Source organism: Aquarana catesbeiana, linkage group LG09, assembly GCF_042186555.1.
Source record: "Aquarana catesbeiana isolate 2022-GZ linkage group LG09, ASM4218655v1, whole genome shotgun sequence".
Lineage (NCBI taxonomy): Eukaryota > Metazoa > Chordata > Amphibia > Anura > Ranidae > Aquarana > Aquarana catesbeiana.
This window is the reverse complement of record NC_133332.1, coordinates 298759658-298783048: the sequence shown is the minus strand read 5'-3', so window position 1 is coordinate 298783048 and position 23391 is coordinate 298759658. Positions and strand designations below refer to the sequence as shown.

At 41.1% G+C, this 23391-nt stretch overlaps 1 protein-coding gene across 1 annotated transcript in view; it reads left to right on the top strand.

Annotated features, from left to right (window-relative positions):
- Nucleotides 1-23391, top strand: part of HMCN2 (hemicentin 2) — a 318398-nt gene that overhangs the window by 236120 nt on the left and 58887 nt on the right. The window contains exons 44-59 of the mRNA XM_073600486.1: nt 518-673; nt 1939-2220; nt 3405-3572; nt 4679-4792; nt 6523-6609; nt 8526-8717; nt 8983-9156; nt 10143-10256; nt 13055-13197; nt 14900-15050; nt 16980-17195; nt 17840-17953; nt 19048-19235; nt 20232-20328; nt 21293-21454; nt 22149-22262. Coding sequence (XP_073456587.1) covers nt 518-673; nt 1939-2220; nt 3405-3572; nt 4679-4792; nt 6523-6609; nt 8526-8717; nt 8983-9156; nt 10143-10256; nt 13055-13197; nt 14900-15050; nt 16980-17195; nt 17840-17953; nt 19048-19235; nt 20232-20328; nt 21293-21454; nt 22149-22262 — 2472 coding nt within the window. The remainder of the gene's footprint in view (nt 1-517; nt 674-1938; nt 2221-3404; nt 3573-4678; nt 4793-6522; nt 6610-8525; nt 8718-8982; nt 9157-10142; nt 10257-13054; nt 13198-14899; nt 15051-16979; nt 17196-17839; nt 17954-19047; nt 19236-20231; nt 20329-21292; nt 21455-22148; nt 22263-23391) is intronic.

The following is a 23391-nucleotide window of genomic DNA, read 5'->3' as shown; positions in this document are numbered from 1 at the left end:
CCAGTCAGCCAATCGGGTGACGGGTCTCAGGTGACGGGCCCGCTTCCTGATTGGCCAGTAGGAGAATCAGGAAGACAATAGCGAACTTGCTAAAGTCACACAACTGGGTGGGCTTGGGGCGCAGTGCTCTACGCCCCCAAGCCCACCGTTTTTTTTAAACCAAGTGGAGCCTCGGGCTCTAATCATGTGCTTCAAAAAAAAAAAAAAAACCCATTGGAATCCATGCGTACGGCACCCTGCATGTAGATTAGGGGTCGGGCACATGGATTAGGGGAGTGGCACCCCTGCGCCCCGAATGGATGGGCCACCACTGCCCAGAAACATCTTGATCTGATTTGAAATGCAAGCAGAATCAAGCACAAAGCCTGTCGATGCAGGTCTTAGCAATGCTAAAAATGTTTTTTTTTTTTTTTTTTTTTTAAGGGAAGGTGTAAATGACCATTCAGAATTCAGTAATGGCTGTTCCTATACCTCTACTCTTTTGAATTGTTGACATGTATTTTCTGTCCTGATGCAGGGTCCCCTCTGGAGGGTGAGGATGTGGCTCTGGTGTCAGCCGGAGGACGGTTGCTACAAATCAGTAAGGTCCAGGCATCAGATGAAGGCAATTACACCTGTGTGTGTAGTAATGAGGCCGGCAGCACACAGAGGGACTACTGGCTGGAGGTCTATGGTAAGACAGCGCTTTTTTATATTTACGTATAAAGGTATCTTATTCTTCCTTCTTGCACCTCTCTGCGTCTCTGTTCCTGTTTTGTGCATTTTCTAAAGCAAAACAATTTTTTACTGTTAATTTCACTATAACTGTGTTGGAATAACACTAAGCGCTCTTCACACAGAGTCCAAGCTGTCAAAGACTGCGATGGCTAATCACAATGGTCATGTGATCAGGCAGACCCCCTGGATGTAGTAGCCTTGTTAAAGGATCACCGGGGCTAAGCATTAACACACGTAAATAAAATTACATTAATCGCATCACCTTTACACATATACACTATATTACCAAAAGTATTGGGACGCCTGCCTTTACACGCACATGAACTTTAATGGCATCCCAGTCTTAGTCCGTAGGGTTCAATATTGAGTTGGCTCCACCCTTTGCAGCTATAACAGCTTCAACTCTTCTGGAAAGGCTGTCCACAAGGTTTAGGAGTGTGTTTATGAGAATGTTTGACCATTTTTCCAGAATCGCATTTGTGAGGTCAGGCACTGATGTGGATGAGAAGGCCTGGCTCACAGTCTCCACTCTAATTCATCCCAACGGTGTTCTATTGGGTTGAGGTCAGGACACGGTGCAGGACAGTCAAGTTCCTCCACCCCAGACTCACTCATGCATGTCTTTATGGACCTTGCTTTGTGCACTGGTGCTCAGTCATGTTGGAACAGGAAGAGGCCATCCACAAACTGTTCCCACAAAGTTGGGAGCATGAAATTGTCCAAAATGTCTTGGTATGATGATGCCTTAAGAGTTCCCTTCATTGGAACTAAGAGGCCAAGCCCAACCCCTAAAAAAAAAAACCCACACCATAATCCACCCTGCACCAAAATTTGGACCAGTGCCCAAAGCAAGGTCCATAAAGTCATGGATGAGCGATTTTGGGGTGGAGGAACTTGACTAGCCTGCATAGGATCCTGACCACAACCCGATAGAACATCTTTGGGATGAATTAGAGCGGAGACTGCAAGCCAGGCCTTCTCATCCACATCAGTGCATGACCTTACAAATGCGCTTCTGGAAGAATGATCAAACATTCCCACGCAGTTCATGAGTCCACAATAGCAGTTCCCATATCTTTGTCATGACCATGACAGGTTCACTTTAATTGTCAGTTTGTTCCTCTCCATTTATTATTCTGCTCCTAATACTATAGTACAAACTTACTCTATTATTGTAGAGATAAATGTTCATTTTTATTCTCTGTTCTACAATCTCCCCAGCTCTCCCAGTAATCGGTAGCAGTGGCCATATTGCAGCTCCCATAGTGGTGACCCGAGACAGCACCGTGACCTTGGAATGTGTGGTCAGCGGCAAGCCTGCTCCCTCATTGACCTGGCTGAAGGATGGTTTTCCATTAGGCAGTGGACCTAACTTGGTATTGAAGAACAAGGGGCAACAGCTGATCATCTCCCGGGCAATGCCTTCCCACTCTGGCCGATATGTCTGTGTGGCAGTAAATGCAGCGGGGCAGACTGATATTAAATATGACCTCACGGTGCAGGGTGAGTTCTTCTGTATCAGAATTTAGATTTAAAAGAAAGAGGCAGTTAAACTTTTCTTTACTTTTGTGCAAAATATGAATCAATGACCAGAAAGACTTTCTCAGTATTGCTTAATATCTGTGACAAATGCCTAAATAGCATAACAGAGCTATGAACATGAAATCCAACTCTTAAAGTATATGTGAAATCTCACCTAGAAATAAAAGGCAAAACATTTGTGTACATGTGTATATAAATCTATCTATCTATCTATCTATCTATCTATCTATCTATCTATCTATCTATCTATCTATCTATCTATCTATCTGATCTATATCTATATACTGTACATATAGATCTATATATAGATCTATATAGATATACAGTGCATCCAGAAAGTATTCACAACACTTCACTTTTTCCACATTTTGTTATGTTACAACCTTATTCCAAAATGGATTGAATTAATTATTTTCCTCAAAATTCTATAAACAATACCCCATAATGATAACATGAAAGAAGTTTGTTTGAAATCTTTGCAAATTTATTTAAAAATAAACAACAAAAAAATCACATGTATATAAGTATTCACAGCCTTTGCCATGACACTAAAAATTGAGTATCCTGTTTCCACTGAACATCCTTGAGATGTTCCTACAACTTGATTGGAGTCCACCTGTGGTATATTTGGTTGATCGGACATGATTTGGATAGGCACACACCTATCTATATAAGGTCCCACAGTTACAGTGCATGCCGGAGCACAAACCAAGCCATGAAGTCCAAGGAATTGTCTGTAGACCTCCAAGACAGGACTGTATCGTGGCACAGATCTGGGGAAGGATAGAGGACCATTTCTGCAGCATTGAAGGTCCCAATGAGCCCAATGGCCTCCATCATCCGTAAACAAAAGAAGTTTGGAATCACCAGGACTCTTTCTATAACGGGCCGCCTGGCCAAACTGAGCGATCGGGATAGAAGGGCCTTAGTCAGGGAGGTGACCAAGAACACAATGGTCACTCTGACAGAGCTCCAGTGTTTCTCTGTGGAGATGGGAGAATCTTCCAGAAGAAGAACCATCTCTGCAACACGCCACCAATCAGGCCACATAATCTCAGGATCTCATGATCACATAATCTCTGTTCTCAGCTGCATAAGGGGTTTAGAAAGCTTGTTATTGATGTGAATGTTACTTATCATTTCAGTACCGCCAGAAATCACAAGTCCACAGGCTGAGCCACGCAATGTGTCTGTAGCTTTACATGGTAGCTTCACTCTTTCCTGTGAATCTTCTGGAATACCTCCTCCGACCATCACATGGTACAGAAACAACATCCCTCTTGCTCCGCAGGGGAACATCCACATTCAATCAGGTAATATATTCCAAAGATGAACACTTCTCTTTGTAGTTATATGGGAAGCTCATAACACTTGCCAAAGCAGCTAAATAGATTTTTCAAAACAAATAATTTCTAAAATTACAGTTGTAGTATATCACAGACACCATATGCTGACAGAATAGACAATATGGCAAAATCTTTGTAAACACCTGATCATCACACCTATATGAGCATGTTGGACTTCCCATTTCAAAACCATGGACATAAGTGTGCCTATGGGAATTTGTGACAGGCTTCCAACGGCGCTGCTCTCTCCTATGGGAATTTGTGCCCATACAACCAAAAAAGTGTTTGTAAGGTTTGCATTTTTAGCATTTGTGAGCACTTCATTGTTCAGTAGGGTTGAGGTCAGGGCTCTGTGCAGGCCATATTAGTTCCTTAACACCAAACTCATCAAAACATGTCTTTGCAGAGCTGGCGTTGTGCACAGGGGAACAGTCATTCTGGAACAGAAAAGGGCCTTCACCAAACTGAGTAGGAGCACTCAAATGTCTAAAATGTCTTTTATGTGCTGTAGAATTAACAGTACACTTTTCTACTCTCAGTAATATTGAGGGGTATCCACATGCATCGTACTTCCTATTTTTACCCTTCAGTTCCATCTCTGGACCCCCCCTAGAAGCTTTTCCACTCGCTCATACAATGACCTGTCTGCAGGCCTAGACATTGTGACATGGGTTGACTATGCTATGCCAACAGAAACCATCAGAAAGTCTCTATTTGTACATCTACTTTGGGGGGCCTTGGGCAGCACTAAATGGGCCAAAATGGGAAGGATGAAGCATATCTCATCTGGTACCTCCTACAGCTGTTAATCGATTACAGTTTTGGTTTCCACATTTGTAACAACAGGGGACAGGGCAAGCCTGTCTAAAATAACCGTAATCTATGTTTGGTGCAGCTAACACTTTTCAATTTTGTCTGAAGTTCTTCTTTAGCCGCAATCGTTTTTCTGTTCTTTTTTTTTTACTATTAGATGTTATTGTATATTAGTATCAACTTTTGAAGTCTAGAAGAATGTATGAGAATTTATGTCACACTGGATTATCTAATTACATCTTCTTACTTTCACTGATTAGGTGGACGTGTCCTTAAAGTGGTACATGCAGACGTTGTTGATGGCGGTGCTTATGCTTGTTTGGTCACAAACGCTGCAGGGGATGCCAAAAAGGATTTCGTTGTGGATATCTTACGTAAGTATCTGGAGAGATATGGGGCTTAAAAGATAAATTCACCTTTTATAGACGTTTCTGTCTATTCCATTGTACTCTGTTAGGAATCTTGAAAGAACAATCTTCAGGTTTTTATGTTTCCCGTAAAAACAATTTATTACTTTGTCTATGCATACACTCTATAGTATACTGTGCACAGACTTTAACGTGGACCTTGCACTTCAGATGAGGTCCGCTTATTATTATTACAAGTACTTATATAGCGCTGTCAATTTATGCAGCGCATTACATATATATTGTACATTTACATTAGTCCCTGCCTTTTAAAGAGCTTACAGTCTAAGGTCCCTATCTCACATACGTATACTAGGGTCAATTTAGACAGGAGCCAATTAACCTACCAGCATGTCTTTGCGGTGTGGGAGGAACCCCGAGTATCTGGAGGAAACCCACCCAGACACAGGGAGAACATGCAAACTCCAGGCTGGTAGTGGTTGAGATTCAAACCGATGCCCCTAGTGCTGCTAGGCAGAAATGCTAACCACTATTATTTATCCCCCTTCTAAACACTGCATAAAAGTGCAAAATAGAATCTGGGGGGAGGGGGGAAAAAGATAGTATACTCCCTTTTCTTGACTTCTACAGTACAGGGGGTGACCTCGTCCTCCTGCCAACAAGATCCTGTGGAATGCTGTGTAGCCTAAATCTATTGAGAAGACACTGCAGCACAGTTCAGGACTGTCTTCTCGGTAAAGTTTGGAGTACTCTTCTACTCTACTCCACGGGATCTGGTCAGAAGGTGAAAGACATCACCCTCTTCTAGGCACTGTGCAAGAAAGCCATAATACAGGTAAGTATATTATCGGACTCCTCCTCTTCTCCGCAGGTTTTTCTTTTTTTTAGACCATCTTCCGGTATTTTAGGAAGTGGGAGGAGGGACACCTTCAATTAGCAGATATTGTTATTGGGATACAAATTCCGCTTTAATTGTATGTAAAGCCAAATCATATTTTTTTTAGTTTTAAGTTATAAAAGAGCAGAGACCCCCGTCAGGGTCTTTTAGTCTCATGAACTAAGCAGAAAGTAGTAGGATATATCCCCTTTTAGACAGTTGCCCACATAGAAGACTTTTCCTTACATTCTGCCCCCTTGACAACTCACAGTTCCATTACCCATGATTTTCTGTATCTGAAACATTGGACACCAGGACAAATAGAGGGGGTAAATCTCCACAATAAAAACTTGACATGGGTTCCAACCTCTCCATATTCTTTCCCAAATTAAAAAAAAAAAAAAACCTCTTTTGGCTTTAAATACACTTAAAATGTCACAAAAGGGTAGATTTACTAAAACCGGAGCATGGGAGCCAATCAGCTTCTAACCTCTTGTTCAATTAAGCTTTGGTGAAAAAAACCTGGAAGCTGATTGGTTTCTATCTAGAAGTGATGTTGATTTTGCACTCTCCAGCTTTAGTAAATAGACCCCAAAGGGACATTGTAATGTTTTGGGGTAATATTATTTGGAAGTTATACGTAAGCTTCCACTATGTTTGGAAGCTTATAAATTGATGTTTTACATTATTTCTACAATTAATATTGCATTTGATGCAGGATATGTCTCTTGTGTTTGCAGATTAGGATGGATATTTCAGGCATCTGTATGCACTGTGTGAAATCTGTCTGCTGACCCCTCATTTAATTCTGAATTCTGTTTGAAATATGTTCTGAAATATCTAACATTCATTGTTACAGTTCCGCCCGTCATAGAGGATGATGAGAATGATAAAGATTACAGAGTGGCAGAGGGACAACCTATTGTTCTTCGCTGCAGAGCTGCAGGTGAGGATTACTCACTATTCAAATTATTTAGGTAGTCTTAATGCATCTATGAAAAAATAATGCATGGGCGATTTTCAATTACATAGTCTGTCTGGTGAAAAGAAAATCTTTTAATACAAAAAGTGATGAGAAAACCAACATAAAGGTTCTAGTGCCAGCAGTCTAAGAGGAGATTTCATCTCCATTTGGAAGGATTTCCATTCACTTACAAGTAGTTGCTGTTTTGTACATTTAAGTTTTTGAACATTTTCATTACATTGTTCATCAGTTGATTTTTTGCATACTCTAGGACAGTGATGGCGAACCTTTTTGAGCCCAAATGCCCAAGCTGCAACACAAACTTATTGATTTCAAAGTTCCAACACTGCAATTAAACCTGAATACTGTACCTAGGTTTTAGTTTAGAAAAAACAACTCGTACAGTAGTGCAAACTAATTAACAGCTTTTGTCTAAAAAAGAAAAACACAATACCAGAGCTTTCTATTATACCTTTTTTATTGAAAAAAAGCATCAACTCTACATGTGCATGTATTTTTGGATAAGGTTGCATTTGCTGGGCACTGGTAAGGATCATTTGCTGGGCACTGGTAAGGATCATTTGCAGGGCACTGGTAAGGATGCATTTGCTGAGCACTGGTAAGGATGCATTTCCTGGGCACTGGTAAGGATGTATTTGCTGGGCACTGGTAAGGATCCATTGCTGGGCACTGGTAAAGATTTATTGCTGGGCACTGGTAAGGATCTATTTGCTGGGCACTGGTAAGGATCCATTGCTGGGCACTGGTAAGGATGCATTTGCCGGGCCCTGGTAAGGATCCATTGCTGGGCACTGGTAAGGATGCATTTGCTGGGCACTGGTAAGGATGCATTTGCTGGGCACTGGTAAGGATGCATTTGCTGGGCCCTGGTAAGGATCCATTGCTGGGCACTGGTAAAGATGCATTTGCTGGGCACTGGTAAGGATGGTGAAGCTTGACAGGAAGGAGTTGAAGGGGAAGGTACCCACCATTAGGTGGTACAGGTATTGCATGGCTCCAGTCAGTAGGATGTACAGTAAAGCAGCAGCTTGAGCCTCCGCCTCTAAGAAGCAGAACACCATGGGCAGAACGAATATTTTACTGAACCCAGCCGCATGGCACAGCTTTTATGAATAGGATTCCCACCCGCACGTCACTTCTGGCCCCAGAGCCATGTGGGAACCCCTTCTTCTCATTCACGCCCACCTCAGACATGTCACTGCTGGCCCTAGAGACTTGTGGGAGATATAGTTGGGGGGTGCGGTGTTGACGAGACAACTTGTATGGATGGCTGGTCAGTGTGTGCTCTTCTTCCTGGCGTGCCCACAGAGAGGGTCTGCATGTCGGCTGTGGCACACATGCCACAGGTTCGCCATCACTGCTCTAAGAAAAGTCTAACCACAATAGCTAAGCAATTGAAATGTTGAATGGTTGGAATATTGAAGATGGAAATGTGTATGGACACTTTAACAGGCCCTGGCTGATTAGCTTAGCTGCCTGTTTATAAACAGTGACAGTTAAAATGTCATTACTTTTCCATCATTTGTTTTCCATATTGCCTTTTTTGCTCTATTTAGTAGTATAAAGTAAAAAAAATCCATATTGCTTGAGACTTTGCTATATTTTAATATTTGAACCAGTTTTCTTTTTTTACTGCACATTTGACTTCCAATCCAATGTGAAAGCTGGAGAAAGAAGGTTGCTCCTCTTTCCTCATGTTTTTGTTTTTTTTGACAGTTCCATCCTCTTTCAGTGATGTTCCTGTGTCTTGGCCTTGTGTTATTTTAGTAGAAGATGACCTGAGCCTAGAAGTGACACATTACAGTGGAATTTTGTTGGTTAGACTGTGCAATCCATTTTATTTGTTGGTCTCAAATTTGAAGCAATTGCTCTTTCAGGTCACCCAGCTCCGCATATCACCTGGCTGCGGGATTCCAGTCCAGTACAAAATGGAGATGGCATTCAGATATCCAATGATGGCACTGAACTACACATTGAAGCTGCTAGTGTCTTCTCTGCTGGACATTACACCTGCCTAGCCACCAACTCTATTGCTGAGAGGAGCAAACATTTTGTGCTGACAGTGTTAGGTAAGACTATCTTGTAGATGTCCCTATCAGTCGGATGACAGTATGGGGTTGATTTACTAAATCTGGAGAGTGCAAAACCTGGTGTAGCTCTGCATAGAAACCAATTAGCTTCCAAGTTTTTATATGAATGCCTAATTGAACAAGCTGAAGTTAGAAGCTGATTGGCAACCATGCACAGCTCCACCATATTTTGTACATCAACCCATGTGTGTTATGTCTTACTGCTTTTCTTTCTTGAGTTGACAGTTATCTTCTGTGTCTGCAGTGAGTCCCACCATTTCTTCCAATCTTGATGATGACACCAATGAAGACGTTGTAGTTATTGTTAACAACCCTCTGTCACTTATCTGTGAGGCCCTTGGATTTCCCATTCCTACTGTTACCTGGTTAAAAAATGGGGAACCCTTTAAAGATTCATCCAATGTAAAGACCATTCCAGGTAAGAGGTTAAAGTGGAGTTCCATTGAAAACCTTTGAATTTAGTTTTGAATAGAGTGGGGAAGGTTGAGAACCCCTGTCAGTTTTTTTTTCTGTCTGGATCTCAACTGGTCAGATTCCCCTTACCTGACCTGGTAATAACATTCTTCAGTTTTAACCCCTCCCCACCCTATTAAGAAATATCCATGGTGACCTGAGAAAAGTGTGTGGTCCGCTCAGGCTCGATAGGGAGGGGGTATGTGGACAGAGCATCCACATCTGCTGCTAGAGTGCTAACAGGGGATGGAGCCCGTCCCCTGGAAGTCGCACATCTATGGTGTCCTACTGCAATGAATGGAGTGGCAACCTCAGCCTGTATTCCCCAGGGGGGGCAGAGTGAAACATGTTGGAGGCGTGGCCTGGTCAGAATCCAGGCTGAGGATGCCACAACATTCATTGCAGTAGGGAACTATAGATGTGAGACTTCCAGAGGTTACCCTTTCTTTCTTGATGAAATATCCAAGGCCCAGTAGCCTCTTACAGTGAGACGGGTGGTGGAGGAAATGTAATCTTCACCTAATCTGTCCAAAAATGCTGTTTTCTTTTAAACAGAACCTATGGTGCAAAACCAATCCATAACCTATTAATGCAAGAGGATTTTTTGATTATCTAATTTATAGGTTTCCCATTAGTTTAATGAAAAAGTTCTCTCAACCTTGTCTGTGAAATTTCATTGCAAGTGCTTTTACAATAAGCTGTATTTTGCCATTCATAGCCAAACAAAAATCTGGCTATTTTGCAGTTATTTAGCAATAAAGTTAAGTATAAAAATTAATTTAAAAAAATGAAGATAACAAATATTTAAAAAATTGGACAATTTTTGCTCCTGAAGTTTATTATTTTACTTGGCACGTTAAATTTTATTATTATTTATTTATATTCTGTTAGTCTCTAGTAAAATTAACCTAAAATATGCCTTTAATAATAATGTATTTTATTCCATTGCAGGAGGTCATGGGCTACAGATCCTCAATGCCAGGCAAGAAGATGCTGGACAATACACCTGTATAGTGACCAATGAGATAGGAGAAGCCATAAGGAATTATGAAGTTAAAGTGTTTAGTAAGTTACTGTTATGCAACTGTTGACCTATATTCAGTACAACATATCTCATATCACCTAATTTGTCCCTTTTTTGTTTCTTAAAATTCTTTCCAATTTATTCTGTTAAAAAATAGTGTGAATTTTCCTCTTACCTCTTGTATGCAGAAACGCCACCTTCTCATCAGGAAATGAAAGCGGGGCATTAAGGAAAGGGGTTGTGCTTTGGTGTGACGAGTGGCAGATTTTTGTTCAAATGTAGGTTTACATGCTAGATTTCAGAAGTTCATGATTCTATTCTTCATCAGCCTCCAATATTGGGATGCTGTAGTGAAGCTCATACGTATATTGACAGAAATGCCGATATGAGCATATGATGAAACATTCACTGACAACTCAGACAACCCAAGTCCACATAACCACTTGGATTCAGCAGCATACACTTCTTCTGAAATTTGACAAATAAGTATATCTGAACCCATTTTATCCATTTTGGATAAAGTAGATGGCTAAAACCCCTGTGAGTTTTTGTTTTTTTGCCATGTGCATCCCATATCCCATTCAATAGATTTCCCTTCACTTCCTGTCCTAAAAACACATCAGGAAGTAAAGAGAAAATCTCTCCAAAGTTAGCTAAATCTCCTCACCAGAGGACAATTTCAAAACTTTACATTTTCCCTCACTTTCAGTCCCAGTGACATTCGTCATGAGGACAAACAGAGACGGTAAAGCTCCCTAGAAGGGACACAGACAACAATAAAAACCTAACAGGTTGTTTTGCCTTTAGATACACTTTAGAATTGGTATGTGGTGTCCCTCCTCACTTAAATCTGTGACACCAGCCACACACATCAGGAATATAGGGGGTCTTTTGGATGCTTTAACTATTTACTACGATGTTAAAAAAAAAGTGAATTTAAACAAAACTCTGTTGAAAAAGAAAAAACTCTAACCACTTAATCCAGCTTAAGTAATGTCCGCATTGCAAGCTCTGGTGCTTTTATATTCTCTTTCTAAATACTTGAAAGTGTTACTAAACCCACAACAGTAAAAATCAGTCTGTATATGCAGAAAAGCATGCTTGTAATACTCACCGTGGAACCGAAGGGGTTAATCCTCTGCACTGTGTAAAAAGGATGTTTGATCCTGTACTATTTCCAGATAGTACAGAGCTTGGGGACAAGCTGCACATGCTCAGTTTGGTGTGTATTGCTTGAGAGGTTTTTTTTTCTTGGGTGAGTGCATGTGATCAGCACAGGGCCAATCAGAACTGTCCAGACAGAGGGTCATGGGTCTTGTAGCTTTATAGGACAGTCAGAGAAGCCTCAAGACTGCAATATACTGCTGATGAGAAAAGGTAATTAGCAGTTTATATTTACTAAAATAATTGTATTTCCATGTTCTGTGTACTGGGGAGACCAGATATAGTGAATGCAGGCTCCGGGGTTAAGTAAAACTTTAAGGTTTATCTTTATGTTCATATAGTCAGGGTGTCCTTTTAGTTATAAATGTTATTTGTGAGCAGTGTATAGCAATCTTTGTAGAGTACTATTCAGGGTGGCCAGAAATACAGAGAAGCTAAAGGAACAATAGTTTGGATTTCATTTGACCTCAAGGCATGGGGTTCAACAGCCTTGTGCGGGAGTTTGTCAGGGGATGCAGTGACAAGGCACATTTGCAGGGGATGTCTTCAAACAGAGCCTGGGGTGTACATTAGGGACAGTTACGCTGTTTTTAGGGAACAGGATTTCCAGAGGCATGCACTGCACTGTTGGTGGGTTTTGGAGAGCAAAGTGACTATGAAAACTTGTTTCAAGGAGGAATCGTTGTAGTCCATTGTTGTCACTGAGTTAAAGTGGTTTTAAAGCTAAAACTTTTTTTACTTTCATGCATTTCCTGCATTAAGGTAAAAATATGTTTTGCAAATTGCTGTGAAGGCCCCCCCCCCAAATACTGACCTGAGGCCTGTGTCGATCCAGTGCTGTTACCCGTCTGCAGTTTTTCTCTCCTGTGTTTCTTTTCTTACGGGATGTTCATGCAGGAGCCAATGGCACAAACAGTGTGGCTCAGCTTTGCCCCCTGCCCCCTTGTCTCTGCTCAATTCAAATCCTGTGAGCAGAAAGCAGAAAGCAGGAGCTGGTCCGCACTGTGTGTGTATATGGACACACACAGCCCAGCTTTGGAGCGAGCCTGTACGTCTGCACCCATAGGAAGTGGCTTGCTGTGGGGGCAGACACAGAAGAGGAGGAGCCAAGACTGATGGCGGGGGACCCCAGAAAAGGAAATTTGGGGCTGCTTTGCACAATACAATTGCGCAGAGAGGGTGAGTATAAAACGTTTATTATATTAATTTGAAAAAATGCCTATAGAAATGCTTTAATAACAACTTGTTTGATGAGAGAAAAGTGTTTTCCCCCAGTACTCCTTTAGAAGTTGGGCTACTGGGTTTTGGGGTTTCTGTTATCTAGGAGACTTGAAAGAAAAGGGTATGGGTGTGTATTTTAACAAACTTTGCAGCCTATGAAGAATTAACCATGACGTCAAATCCTTTTATGTATTAGAGCAATAGCTTACAATCATACTTGTTTTATTTATACTAGAGGATTTTTTTTAATAAAGAAGTTCACTAAGCACCAAATGTGCCGCAATTTGTAGTGACCGAGATAATTTTCTCAATTAGGATCTGATTAGTGAAAAGGAATTCCAGACATGGAGAGTGCCTATCAGTATAATTGTGTCATTTCCTATACAGCCCTGAGTCCAGCAGCCAACCAAAATACCATTAGAACTGTCATTCTCATCCTGACTCTTCCCCTTAGTTCCACCACAGATCACAAAGGATAACGCTAGAGGTAATATTGGTGTAACAGAAGTGAAGACCAGAGTGAACAGCAGCCTAACCCTCCAATGTGAATCATGGGCTGTGCCAAAGCCAAATCTCCATTGGTATAAGGATGGACAGGTAAGAAATGGATGGATTTACTGCACCAATTGGGAATTTAGATGCTGAATACATCTCATCAAATGTTTCCCCTTTCCAGTGTTTACCATTTCCATTTATGGGTCAGATCACTCCGCCATTATGTTTTATGTGAAAATAGCTGGTTGGCAAAAATCCAGAAACCGGCACATTATATATAATTACCGCAAATCCCTTTCCTGTTCTATTGAAGGGTCAGTCCTCCCAAAATTAACATTTCAGTTTTGAGTAGATGCTATAAAGTCAATGTAGAACTCCAGACCAAAATGTACTTGTTAGTTTGAATGGGGAAGGGAAGTTTTGTGGGAACCAAGACAAAAATGAATAACCCAACAAAATTTTTAACTCTTCCTCACTTCAAACACAAGACATCTGTTTTTTTAGAATTTTGATAGAATCAGCCAAAGTTCTAACAGTAGCTTTGCTGGTTCGACAAAGTCAATTACTGAATCACATTTTAACAAAGAAACCAAGCCGTAAACTGTTGGTTGAACAGTGCCTGCAGCCAGTCAGCTGCAGGTGTTCTATCAGATTAGTGAACCCATCAGATTAGATAACGGAAGTGACGTTCCGTCAGCTGCGCATGCATTCAACCTCTTGCAGGTTTGCTAATCTAACAGAACACCTGCAGTCAGAAGAAGGCAGCGGACCTATCTTACTACACCCAGCTTTGTCTTCAATTTCAGAGTAATTTTAGCAATAAAGTGAGCGTATATAAAGAAATATAGTATATTGACATTTGTGATGCTGTTTGGATGTTTCATTTTGAAAGCCTTAAGGTTTAGCGCTGAGCAGTGCGGGGTGTACCAACATGGTCTCCACCACCTTCCTACTGCTGGCGTCCATCTTCTTTCAAAATGTAACATCAAAACAGCATCAGATGTCAATATACTATGTTTATTTATACGCTCACTTTATTGCTAAAATTACTCTGAAATCCAAGATGTAGCTAGGTGTAGTAAGATGTCCACTGCCTTCTTCTGATTGCAGGTGTTTTGTCAGATTAGCAAGCCTGCTAGCATGAGCAGCTGAGGGAACGTCACTTCCATTACTTCCATCTGATGGGTTTGCTATTCTGACAGAACACCGGCACTGTTTGGATATTGTTACAGCTGGTGCTAGCGGCTGTCAGAACATAATAGCATGTCAGGGGGGATTGGTCTGTCCATGACATTTGTATGGATGGAGGAATCTGTTAGAAATGTTATGAACAGTCCACAGGCTGAATGAAAGAAGTCTATATTGGTATGCAACCATTTTTATGTAAATGGTGGAACCCTATTACAAATTACACCTAGAAACAAATTATTTGCTAAATAGTAACACACAGTGATAAAATTATTACATCCAGCTAATATCTTTCAAAAATACTGTATATGTAAAACAGTGATTGAAATGACTACATATTGCCTTCAAAATAGAACAGCCACAGACACCGAATTTTATTAGGTGCTTAGTTTGGGGATTGATCTTATTGGCATATTACCAGCGCCCCCCCCCAGCTTATGGAAGTTAGACATTTTATTAGCAAATACTTATAGATCTAGTCGCTATTTGTGCATTTCTAGAAATGGTGATTTGTAGATGAACATTGTAGATTTTTATAGCATTCAGTTTTTTCCTTTTTTTTTTTTTGTATTATTTGCATTTTGCTGTTTTACCCACATGTTACACGTATTTGCAGCTTTTAGAAAACTTTGGCTCAGTGCAGATCATTGGAGATGGGCATGTACTACAGATCCAGCCTATCCGAGTGAGCGACTCGGGGCGCTACACCTGCGTGGCCACTAATGTTGCTGGAGAGGATGAAAGAGAATTCTATGTGAATGTTCAAGGTTTGTATCAGTCAGACAGCTATTCTTGTGGATAAACCTACTATGAAATTATATCTGTACTGTTAGTTATGCTTGTCTGTAAACCCAAAATGCCAGTATGCACCATTGACTCCTACTAATATTGCTCAGTGTAGCTGTGTCCTTCGTTTTTCAACATACATTGAATAAAAGTAAAACATACCTAATGTTTCTACCATTTTCTTCAACTATCTGACTCTGTGGGAGCATGCCACAACATTATCCAGTGGCGGCTGGTGCTCCTCGTCGCACACCTGTCGCCTGCCAGGCCCCCTGCCAGCCCCTCACTTACCCCATCTAGGTTGCGGCTTACCCCTGCCTCTCCTCCTGAGTCCCAGCGGCCGCTTCTCCCAGCCAATCAGGACTTAGGACTCGTGGCCAATCGTGTCCCAGAACCTGCTTCCTGATTGGCCGGGAGCAGAAACAGGAAGGCATTAGCAAATATCAATTTGCTAATGTCACACAACTGGGTGGGCCCTGGGAGAAGTGTTCTGCGCCCCCCGAGCCCACCCTTTTTAAAGGCAATTAGAGCTTTAGGCTCTAGTAATGTGCTTAAAAAAAAAACATTTTTAATCCATGCGTGCTGCGTGCTGAGCCCTGCGTGAGCGGCCATCGCTGACACTATCTACAGGCTGCTCCACCTTCTGAGTATTCTGGCATGCTTCTGTCAATGATATGAAGAAAGCCATACCTTTACACAGTGGGGTTGATTTACTAAAACTGAGTGCAAAATATGGTGCGGCTGTGCATAGAAACCAATCAGCTTTTAGGTATTTGTCAAAGCTTAACTGAACAAGCTAAAGTTAGAGGCTGATTGGCTACCATGGACCAGATTTTGCACTCTCCAGCTTTAGTAAATCGACCCCAATGTGCTTCCCCACTCAGTGTCTGCACAGATCACATCCTGCAGGTGGGTCTAGGGCCATGATGGACAGCGGCTCCTGCACACAGTCTCCGTGTCGCAATAGAGCTAAGAAATCTTGCACTTTGTTGTGTGTGTCATCTCCAGCAAAAGTGACATGTTGTGGCCAAAATAAAATTAATAAAATAATATAAATATGTAATTTGGTGTTTCTAGAGGGCTTTTTTAGGCGATTTCAACAGTGGTTACATGTTTGGCGTTTTTCGATAGCATAATGTGTCAGTTAATGTATGAAATATAGAGATTTGCAGATTAGCCACTAGAGGGGGAGTAGACTGGACACTGCAATTACTAAGCCTTCCTGCTTATCAGGTGTGCTATAATTCATACAGGGAGTGCAGTTGTCTTGCATTGTGAGAGGGAGCATTAAAACACAACCATTGTGTAGCACTGTAAAGTAGGAAGCAGACGCTGGGTGTGTAATTATTATTCTTATACAGGATTTATATAGCGACAACAGTTTACGCAGCGCTTTACAATATAAAAAGGAGACAATACAGTTATAATACAATAAAATACAAGAGGATTAAGAGGGCCCTGCTCAGAAGAGCTTACAATCTAATAGGGTGGGGCAGGTGGTGCAAAAGGTTGTAACTGTGGGGAATGAGCTGATGGAAGTGGTAGAAGATTAGTTGGAGACGTGATAGGCTTTCCTGAAGAGAAGAGCTTTCAGGGATCACCTGAAGGTGGCAGGAGTAGGGGATAGCTGGACAGGTGGAGGTAGCGAGTTCCAGAGGATGGGAGAGGCTCTGGAGAAATCCGGAAATCCTGTAATGATAACTTATGGCTGCCTCTAAGGGCTTAGCAATGGCAGCCTCCATATTTCTAACCATATAGGTTTCCTGTAATACATTCTAAACTAGCACACCTTTGCTAACCTGTGTTACCCCACAGTATTTTTGCGTATATTTATTTTGTTTGTCTATGAGTGAAACAAAGTTTATTTAAATGGATTTTTCTTTTACTTGTTTTTTTTTTTTCTCTCTTAGTCCCCCCAATTTTCCACAAACCAGGGAGCCCCAGCGCTGCTTTAGAGTTGGCGTATCGAGAGGACGAAGAAGAGGAGGTGACTGAACACAGGGAGGTTGTTACCTCCAATCCAATCTCCTTATACTGTGACACCAATGCCATCCCTCCACCCACCCTGACCTGGTACAAGGATGGACAGCCCATTACCCCTTCGGATGGAGTTCTGGTGCTGCTGGGTAAGCGAGTGGCCATTCTGGAGAGATTCCCTTTAAAGTGCATGTAAAACATTTTTTTGGGATAGAGCACCCCCTGTCATTTTTTTTAATTGCTGGCTGTGTCACCATTGGGTAGATTCATTCTCTCTGTATGACCTGGCTACCATTATCAGTGGGACAGAAAGCATGGGAACATCCAAATTTTAAGTTGTCCCAAAAAGGAATAGAGGGTAAATAGTCCAATGGGGACACGTGCTCTGGTGACAGATGTCTAAGAGGTGATTGACTTTATATTGGAGGTGTTTTTCCTCTTACTTTCTGTTGCGTCTGTGAGACAGGAAGTGAAGATAATTTTCCCTTATGGGACACAAAAAATGACAGGAACATTAACCATTCCTCTGACCAAAACCTAATAAACAGTTTTGGCTTTAAGTATACTTAAGTAATTTAAGCATACTGTAAATGCACAGTATATACATGATTCTATGTGCATATACCATTATGATTATTTGCAGCTTTGTAAACCGCATTCTTGTTTTATCATGCTGATTCTGACAGCAAAATTGATGCCTTTGCTATTTGTAGGAGACAAAACTTAGATGCTTCTGTTTGCTTTGCATATAATGATCCTAAATATATTCCATTCTGCTTTATTTCCATTTTAGAGGGCCGTGTCTTACAGATACCCATGTCCCGGGTAGAGCATGCTGGGAAATACACTTGTGAGGCTTCTAATGAAGCAGGGGAGGACAGACTGCATTATGACCTTGTTGTTCTCAGTAAGTAATTTTAGTACATGAAAGCTATGAAAGTGTTGCGTGACCATCTCATCGCAAATAAAATCACTCCCTTAAAGATATTATCTTTTACCTATATAGAATATTCCATAGTGCTACAGGGCACTTGTCCTGGAGAAGAGGAAAGGACAGAGCTGTGAAAACTAACAGACACATATTTATAATCTGAAATGTAACAAGGAGCAAGGAAAGCTTGATTTAGTAGCAGTGGCGTCACTAGGTTTGGTGTCATCTGATGGCATAAAATATTGTCACCCATCCCCCCCTACCAATTTAATTTTGCATTTTTTTTTTTAAGCAAATGTAAAACCCCCACACATCCCCACCTACTGGAAACCATCTCTATTGCACAATTGATGGCAGAACAGCAAGTAGCTGGGGAATACCACTTCAACATGCTCTGATACTTTTTGTAATTTTAACATTACTACATGTAATGAAATACTTTGCAAAGATGGTTTACTGTTTTTAACAATATTCTATTAAAATTCTTTTTATTTAACAGTGAAAGACATTTGTGTAAACTATGATTAATTCTGTTTAAATTGCCTTTAAAATCCCAATACGAGGTTTAAAAAACGTATTCGTAATGGTGAGACCATTGATCTACTTATAAAAGAAATAATAAATACAAAATAACAATGCTTATACTGTATTGCTCGCTCCTATGTATGAAATGCATAGCAATTCTCTGCTGTAATTTTGACAGCAGGCAAAAGTGGTGGGAGGACAGCGTCAGGGAGAGATGGATAAGACGTAGAAGAAACATCCTAGAATCCCTTTTTAAATATATTTTAGGATGCATCTCAAAACAAGGTCCCCGTGTTTAATGTGGGCCTCCTCCCGCTTACTATAATGCTGCATTAAACTGCCAAAAGAAACCCTGATGGGGGGGGGTTGTACATTTAAAAACACATCCAGCTCGTTTTCATTTTTAAACAGTTTGGGTCGCCAATAGCCGGTGAGCCTTTGAGTATATATTAGTATTTCAGATAAATCAAAAGTTTACATACACAATAGCCCAAAACATGTCTGTCCTGCATATCCTAACTTCATGCTACCATTTACCATTTCAGCTCCCCCCGTCATCCTTGGAGAAATGGATGGATTAATACATGAGGTGTCTGTTATATACAATCAAACTGCAGAACTTGTGTGTGAGGCAACAGGCTCTCCTCCACCTACAATTACCTGGCTGAGGAATGGGCTGACACTATCCACTGGTAATCAGTACGAGATCCTAGACGAGGGGAAACGACTTCAGGTAAAGGCTGCTTCTTAAAGCAGAACTTTACCCATAACAGTTTGATAACAATTAATGTTCTTTAACAAAAGAAGATACATTCCACATTAATATACTACCAAAATTAGTGTGTACTGTAAATAGCACTGCTTCTTTTTCTCCTTGCTAGAGGCTGCCATTTTGTTGAGGCATAGATCACTTCCTTATTGGAAACTCTCCATCTCACCTTGTTTTTAAAAATATGTAATTTTTTATTCAATTACAATATGTACATTCCAGCTTTGAATATATGTCTTGGTTGAGTTGGATAGGAAGGCTGACAGAAGCTTAACAGTGCTGATGTTCATAGTGTTGTCTGCGGAGGGAGAAAGTAGTGAATGTCAGGAAGATAAAATAAGACACTATCCTTTTAAATGTAACTCTTTTGTGTCTCCCTGGCAGCAGAGTTTGTCCTGTTACCTCCCCTGCTTTTATTTTCTCCCTCCCTAATCTGTGTTCCCTCTGCACAGTCTACAGTATGTCATTCCTCTTGCTTTCTTTCACCTTCAGCAACAGCAAATCTTAAAGGTGTCAGCTGATTGGCCTCCAGTGGCTCTGATTTAAGGCACGGTGTCGAGAATAGAGAGCAACTGAGCATGTGCAGAGCAGGGCGAGACAGTTCATTACTGGATTTTAAACAGTACAGGCAATTATTTTTAATGTTTTACATAGCTATACCTGCAAAAGGGGCCAGCCTAAAGTGATCTATCAGGACTTAATTTTCTTACTAAAATTATACTTTAAAACAAACCTGTTGTCAGCACAGCCTTAAAATGATCTTCTGGAATGTGTTTAAGAGGCAATGTTTAAGTATACCCTCCATTATCTTTCAGAGGTCCCAAGGTCTTCCATGACATATTTATTTTAATAAGCTCCAGACCCAATGGGAGCAAGCCCTAAAACGTTGAACCAATGAAATATAAGCATACAGGGATCTTTGACATTATTAGATAATTTGACTATTCTTTATCTACACAGATCCACTCAGTGCAGGTCTCGGATATAGACAGCTATGTGTGCGTGGCAGAGAATCCAGCTGGCTTTATGGAGAGACTCTTCACTTTAATGGTTCATGGTATGTATAGTGGTCCACTTTCCTCAAGAAATAAAGGGTTTTCCTGCTAATAGTTAATCCACTACGTTAACTTATTGTTGGCTATTCAGAGCCTTCCTATAACCCTCAAGATGTATTAGAAAAAGACAACACTGACAATAATAGAAAACATGGTAATGCTTGTTAGAGCTGTGGGGCCAGTAGGCTAAACCAGACAACCCACATTGCCCTTTGCATGGCCACAATTTGATAACCCTCGGTTGAGTATCTTATGTGGATGACTCCAGAAAGGCTAAGGCTCTGGCAGAAGATGATCCAGATGCTCGCACCCAGTAAAAGGCCAAAGAGCATAGCCAAATAAAAGGCTATCCCTTTCTGCCCCTCTGACACCTGTTTAAGAAATGCAGGATGCTGTTGTCCCCAGGACAGGAAAGCACATACAGCAATAAAAGCATTGAAATAAGTTTTAACCCTTCCTTGTTTTTTTTAAATATGTTTTGGTTTATTCTGTGTCCCTGTTGAAAAAGATTTCCTGTCACTTCCTGTCTTGACAGGAAACAATGGGAAATATCCCCAAAAAGGACCCAGACAGTAAATAAAAAAAGGCAAACCCTTCCCCACTATCTTAAATAAACTAAAACGTGTGTGTTGGTGCCTATGGAGGGTATGGGGATGGAGGAGGGAGGGGGTAGTGCTGTGGGATCTGACTTGTCTTAAAGCAATTGGTAGAGAGAAGCTGGGAAAATACTTCTGTAGGTACCTTTTGTTTTACATTAGTAAGCAATATTTTAGTTTTTTCAGTTTCTTGTTAAGTTGACTGCCCCTCCATTTTATTGTATTCAGTATTTTTACAAAGTAATGCAGTTTAATATTCATCTGTGTACATTGGATGCCTTGACTGAGTTGATTCATGAATATTTATTAAACTATTTTGCAAATGAATTGGAAAGTCTCTAAAATAGTTTGTTTAAACTTTGAATTTTAGTTCCACCCAGAATACTTGGTGCAAGGAGTGAGAACGTCAGCGCTGTCCTCCACACCTCAATCTCCATTGTGTGCGATGTACAGTCTCACCCAACCCCCGAGATAACCTGGTACAAGGATGGACAAATCCTGCATCCCGGAAGAGGGTACCTTATCATGCCAGGTACTTTATGTTCATACAGTTATGTGGTATATGCCCTGTTGACACAAAGAGAGTTCGCATAAATCTCTGTACTGTGCTCTCTATAACTGGAGTATCAGTCTTCGCGTGAAGGTCTGTATCTGCAGAAGTGAAAACATCGGCCATTTGACTTCCAGCAGCAGTATTGGGTGGATAATAGTGGTGATGAGAAATGAGAAATCACAAGACTCCCATCAGCTCAGTTAACTTGTAATTAACATACCTAATTTTTCCTGCTCTCACACAGCCCCTCTGTGCTTTATGGCATTCTGTCTTCCATAGCATTGCATTGGTATTGGTGGTTGTGGGTTGTAAAAAGGCATACCATGATTCTGAGCAGCTCAGTTATTTGACAGCTCTTACTTCCTTGTGCTAACACACAGTCCCACAGTGCTTTGTGCTATTATGAATGCCTATGTTCTACACACAGTGGTGGTTGTCAATTGCAAAGAAGGTTCTCAATACTCTTAGCAGCTCAGTTATCACACAGTCATTTTTGCCCTGACTCACCTACCTATAGTCTTGTGGTAGCATTAGGTATATCCTGACATTAGCTATCACCCTAGCATTCATTTGTCTGTATGAAAGGCCTTCTTCATTCTGGGATATCGTTAAGTTGAGAATATTGCTCTGGATGTGGACAGTATTGAATTTGCTTTTGTTTACTTATCTTCAGGGGGGCAAGTGCTACAGATTGCTCGAGTTCAGCTCTCCAACCAAGGAATATATTTGTGCAGAGCTCAGAATCCAGCTGGAGAAGATGAGAAGTACATACAACTCACCATTCATGGTAAGAAAAAGACCTGTTTTGGGTCATTGTTAACTTCCAACTCCAGCAAAAAAACATTTTTAGTGGGGGAAGCAGGAAAAGCTCTGTCTTTTTTTTTTTTGCCACCCCATTTGAAGGGGGATCCGCTCAGTTCCAGATCTGTCTCCCACAACCAGGAGAGGGTGAGAATAGAAATCTCCCCAGTGGGGACACACTAAGCAATAAATATATAACATAGGATCTAACCCTTCACCACTGCACTAGAAAAACTGCTGCCCATGTTTCCACCTCACTCCCTGTTCCTAAATAGGTACACAGACCACAATAAAAACTTGAAAATGTTGCCTTTTGACAATAGTAGATATGTTCAGTAAAACAGCTATGTATAGATGCACATTCCTTTCCATTCTAGTGCCATGACCCCTTGATAAAATTTCCCAAGTTGTGGGGACCTCTAACAGTAAAATTATTTTTGTAGCGTGGGTTGTCAGCACCCAAGGCAAGACAAGTAATTTGCACCCCTAGCCCACGGACATTCAGAGCTCTCTGAGTCCCTTTCACTCCTACAGTATTAAAACCCCTTATTACATTTTGGAATGTACCACTCTTTCTCTTTTTCTTTCCTTTTTATCTCTCTCTATCCTAATTTCTTGTTTTTTCTTACCATCCCTCTCTGTCTTTTTTGTGCTTTCTCTTATTCTTTCTCTTATTCTTTCTCTCCCTTTTTATTTGTTCCTCTTCCTTCCATGTATTCTCTATTTTTATTCTTTCTCTTACTCCTTGGTGGGGGGGGGGGGGAATGCGATAAGTGGCAATGCTGGGGGGAGTTTTGATCAGCTAACTTAGGTGCTCTTGATTGAGGTCATCTGCTAATCTGAGAACTGTAGTGGAGACTTTTAATGGCAACTATAATCACAGGTAGTGTTGCTCACTGTGTCGCTGGTTTCACTGTGTCTCCGACTTTGTGGTGTCTCGTAGCAGTGACACCTATGCCGAAATCAGAAGATAGGGTCTCCCCCAGGCCCTCCCACTTCACATTCTTCACCAGTCAGCTGACCTCTAGTCTCTGCCCCCCAGCCATGCTGTGAACTGAATGGGTGGCTGCAAAGAGGCTGAGTGGGCAGCCGCAGGCTCCAGGTACAGCCCAGGT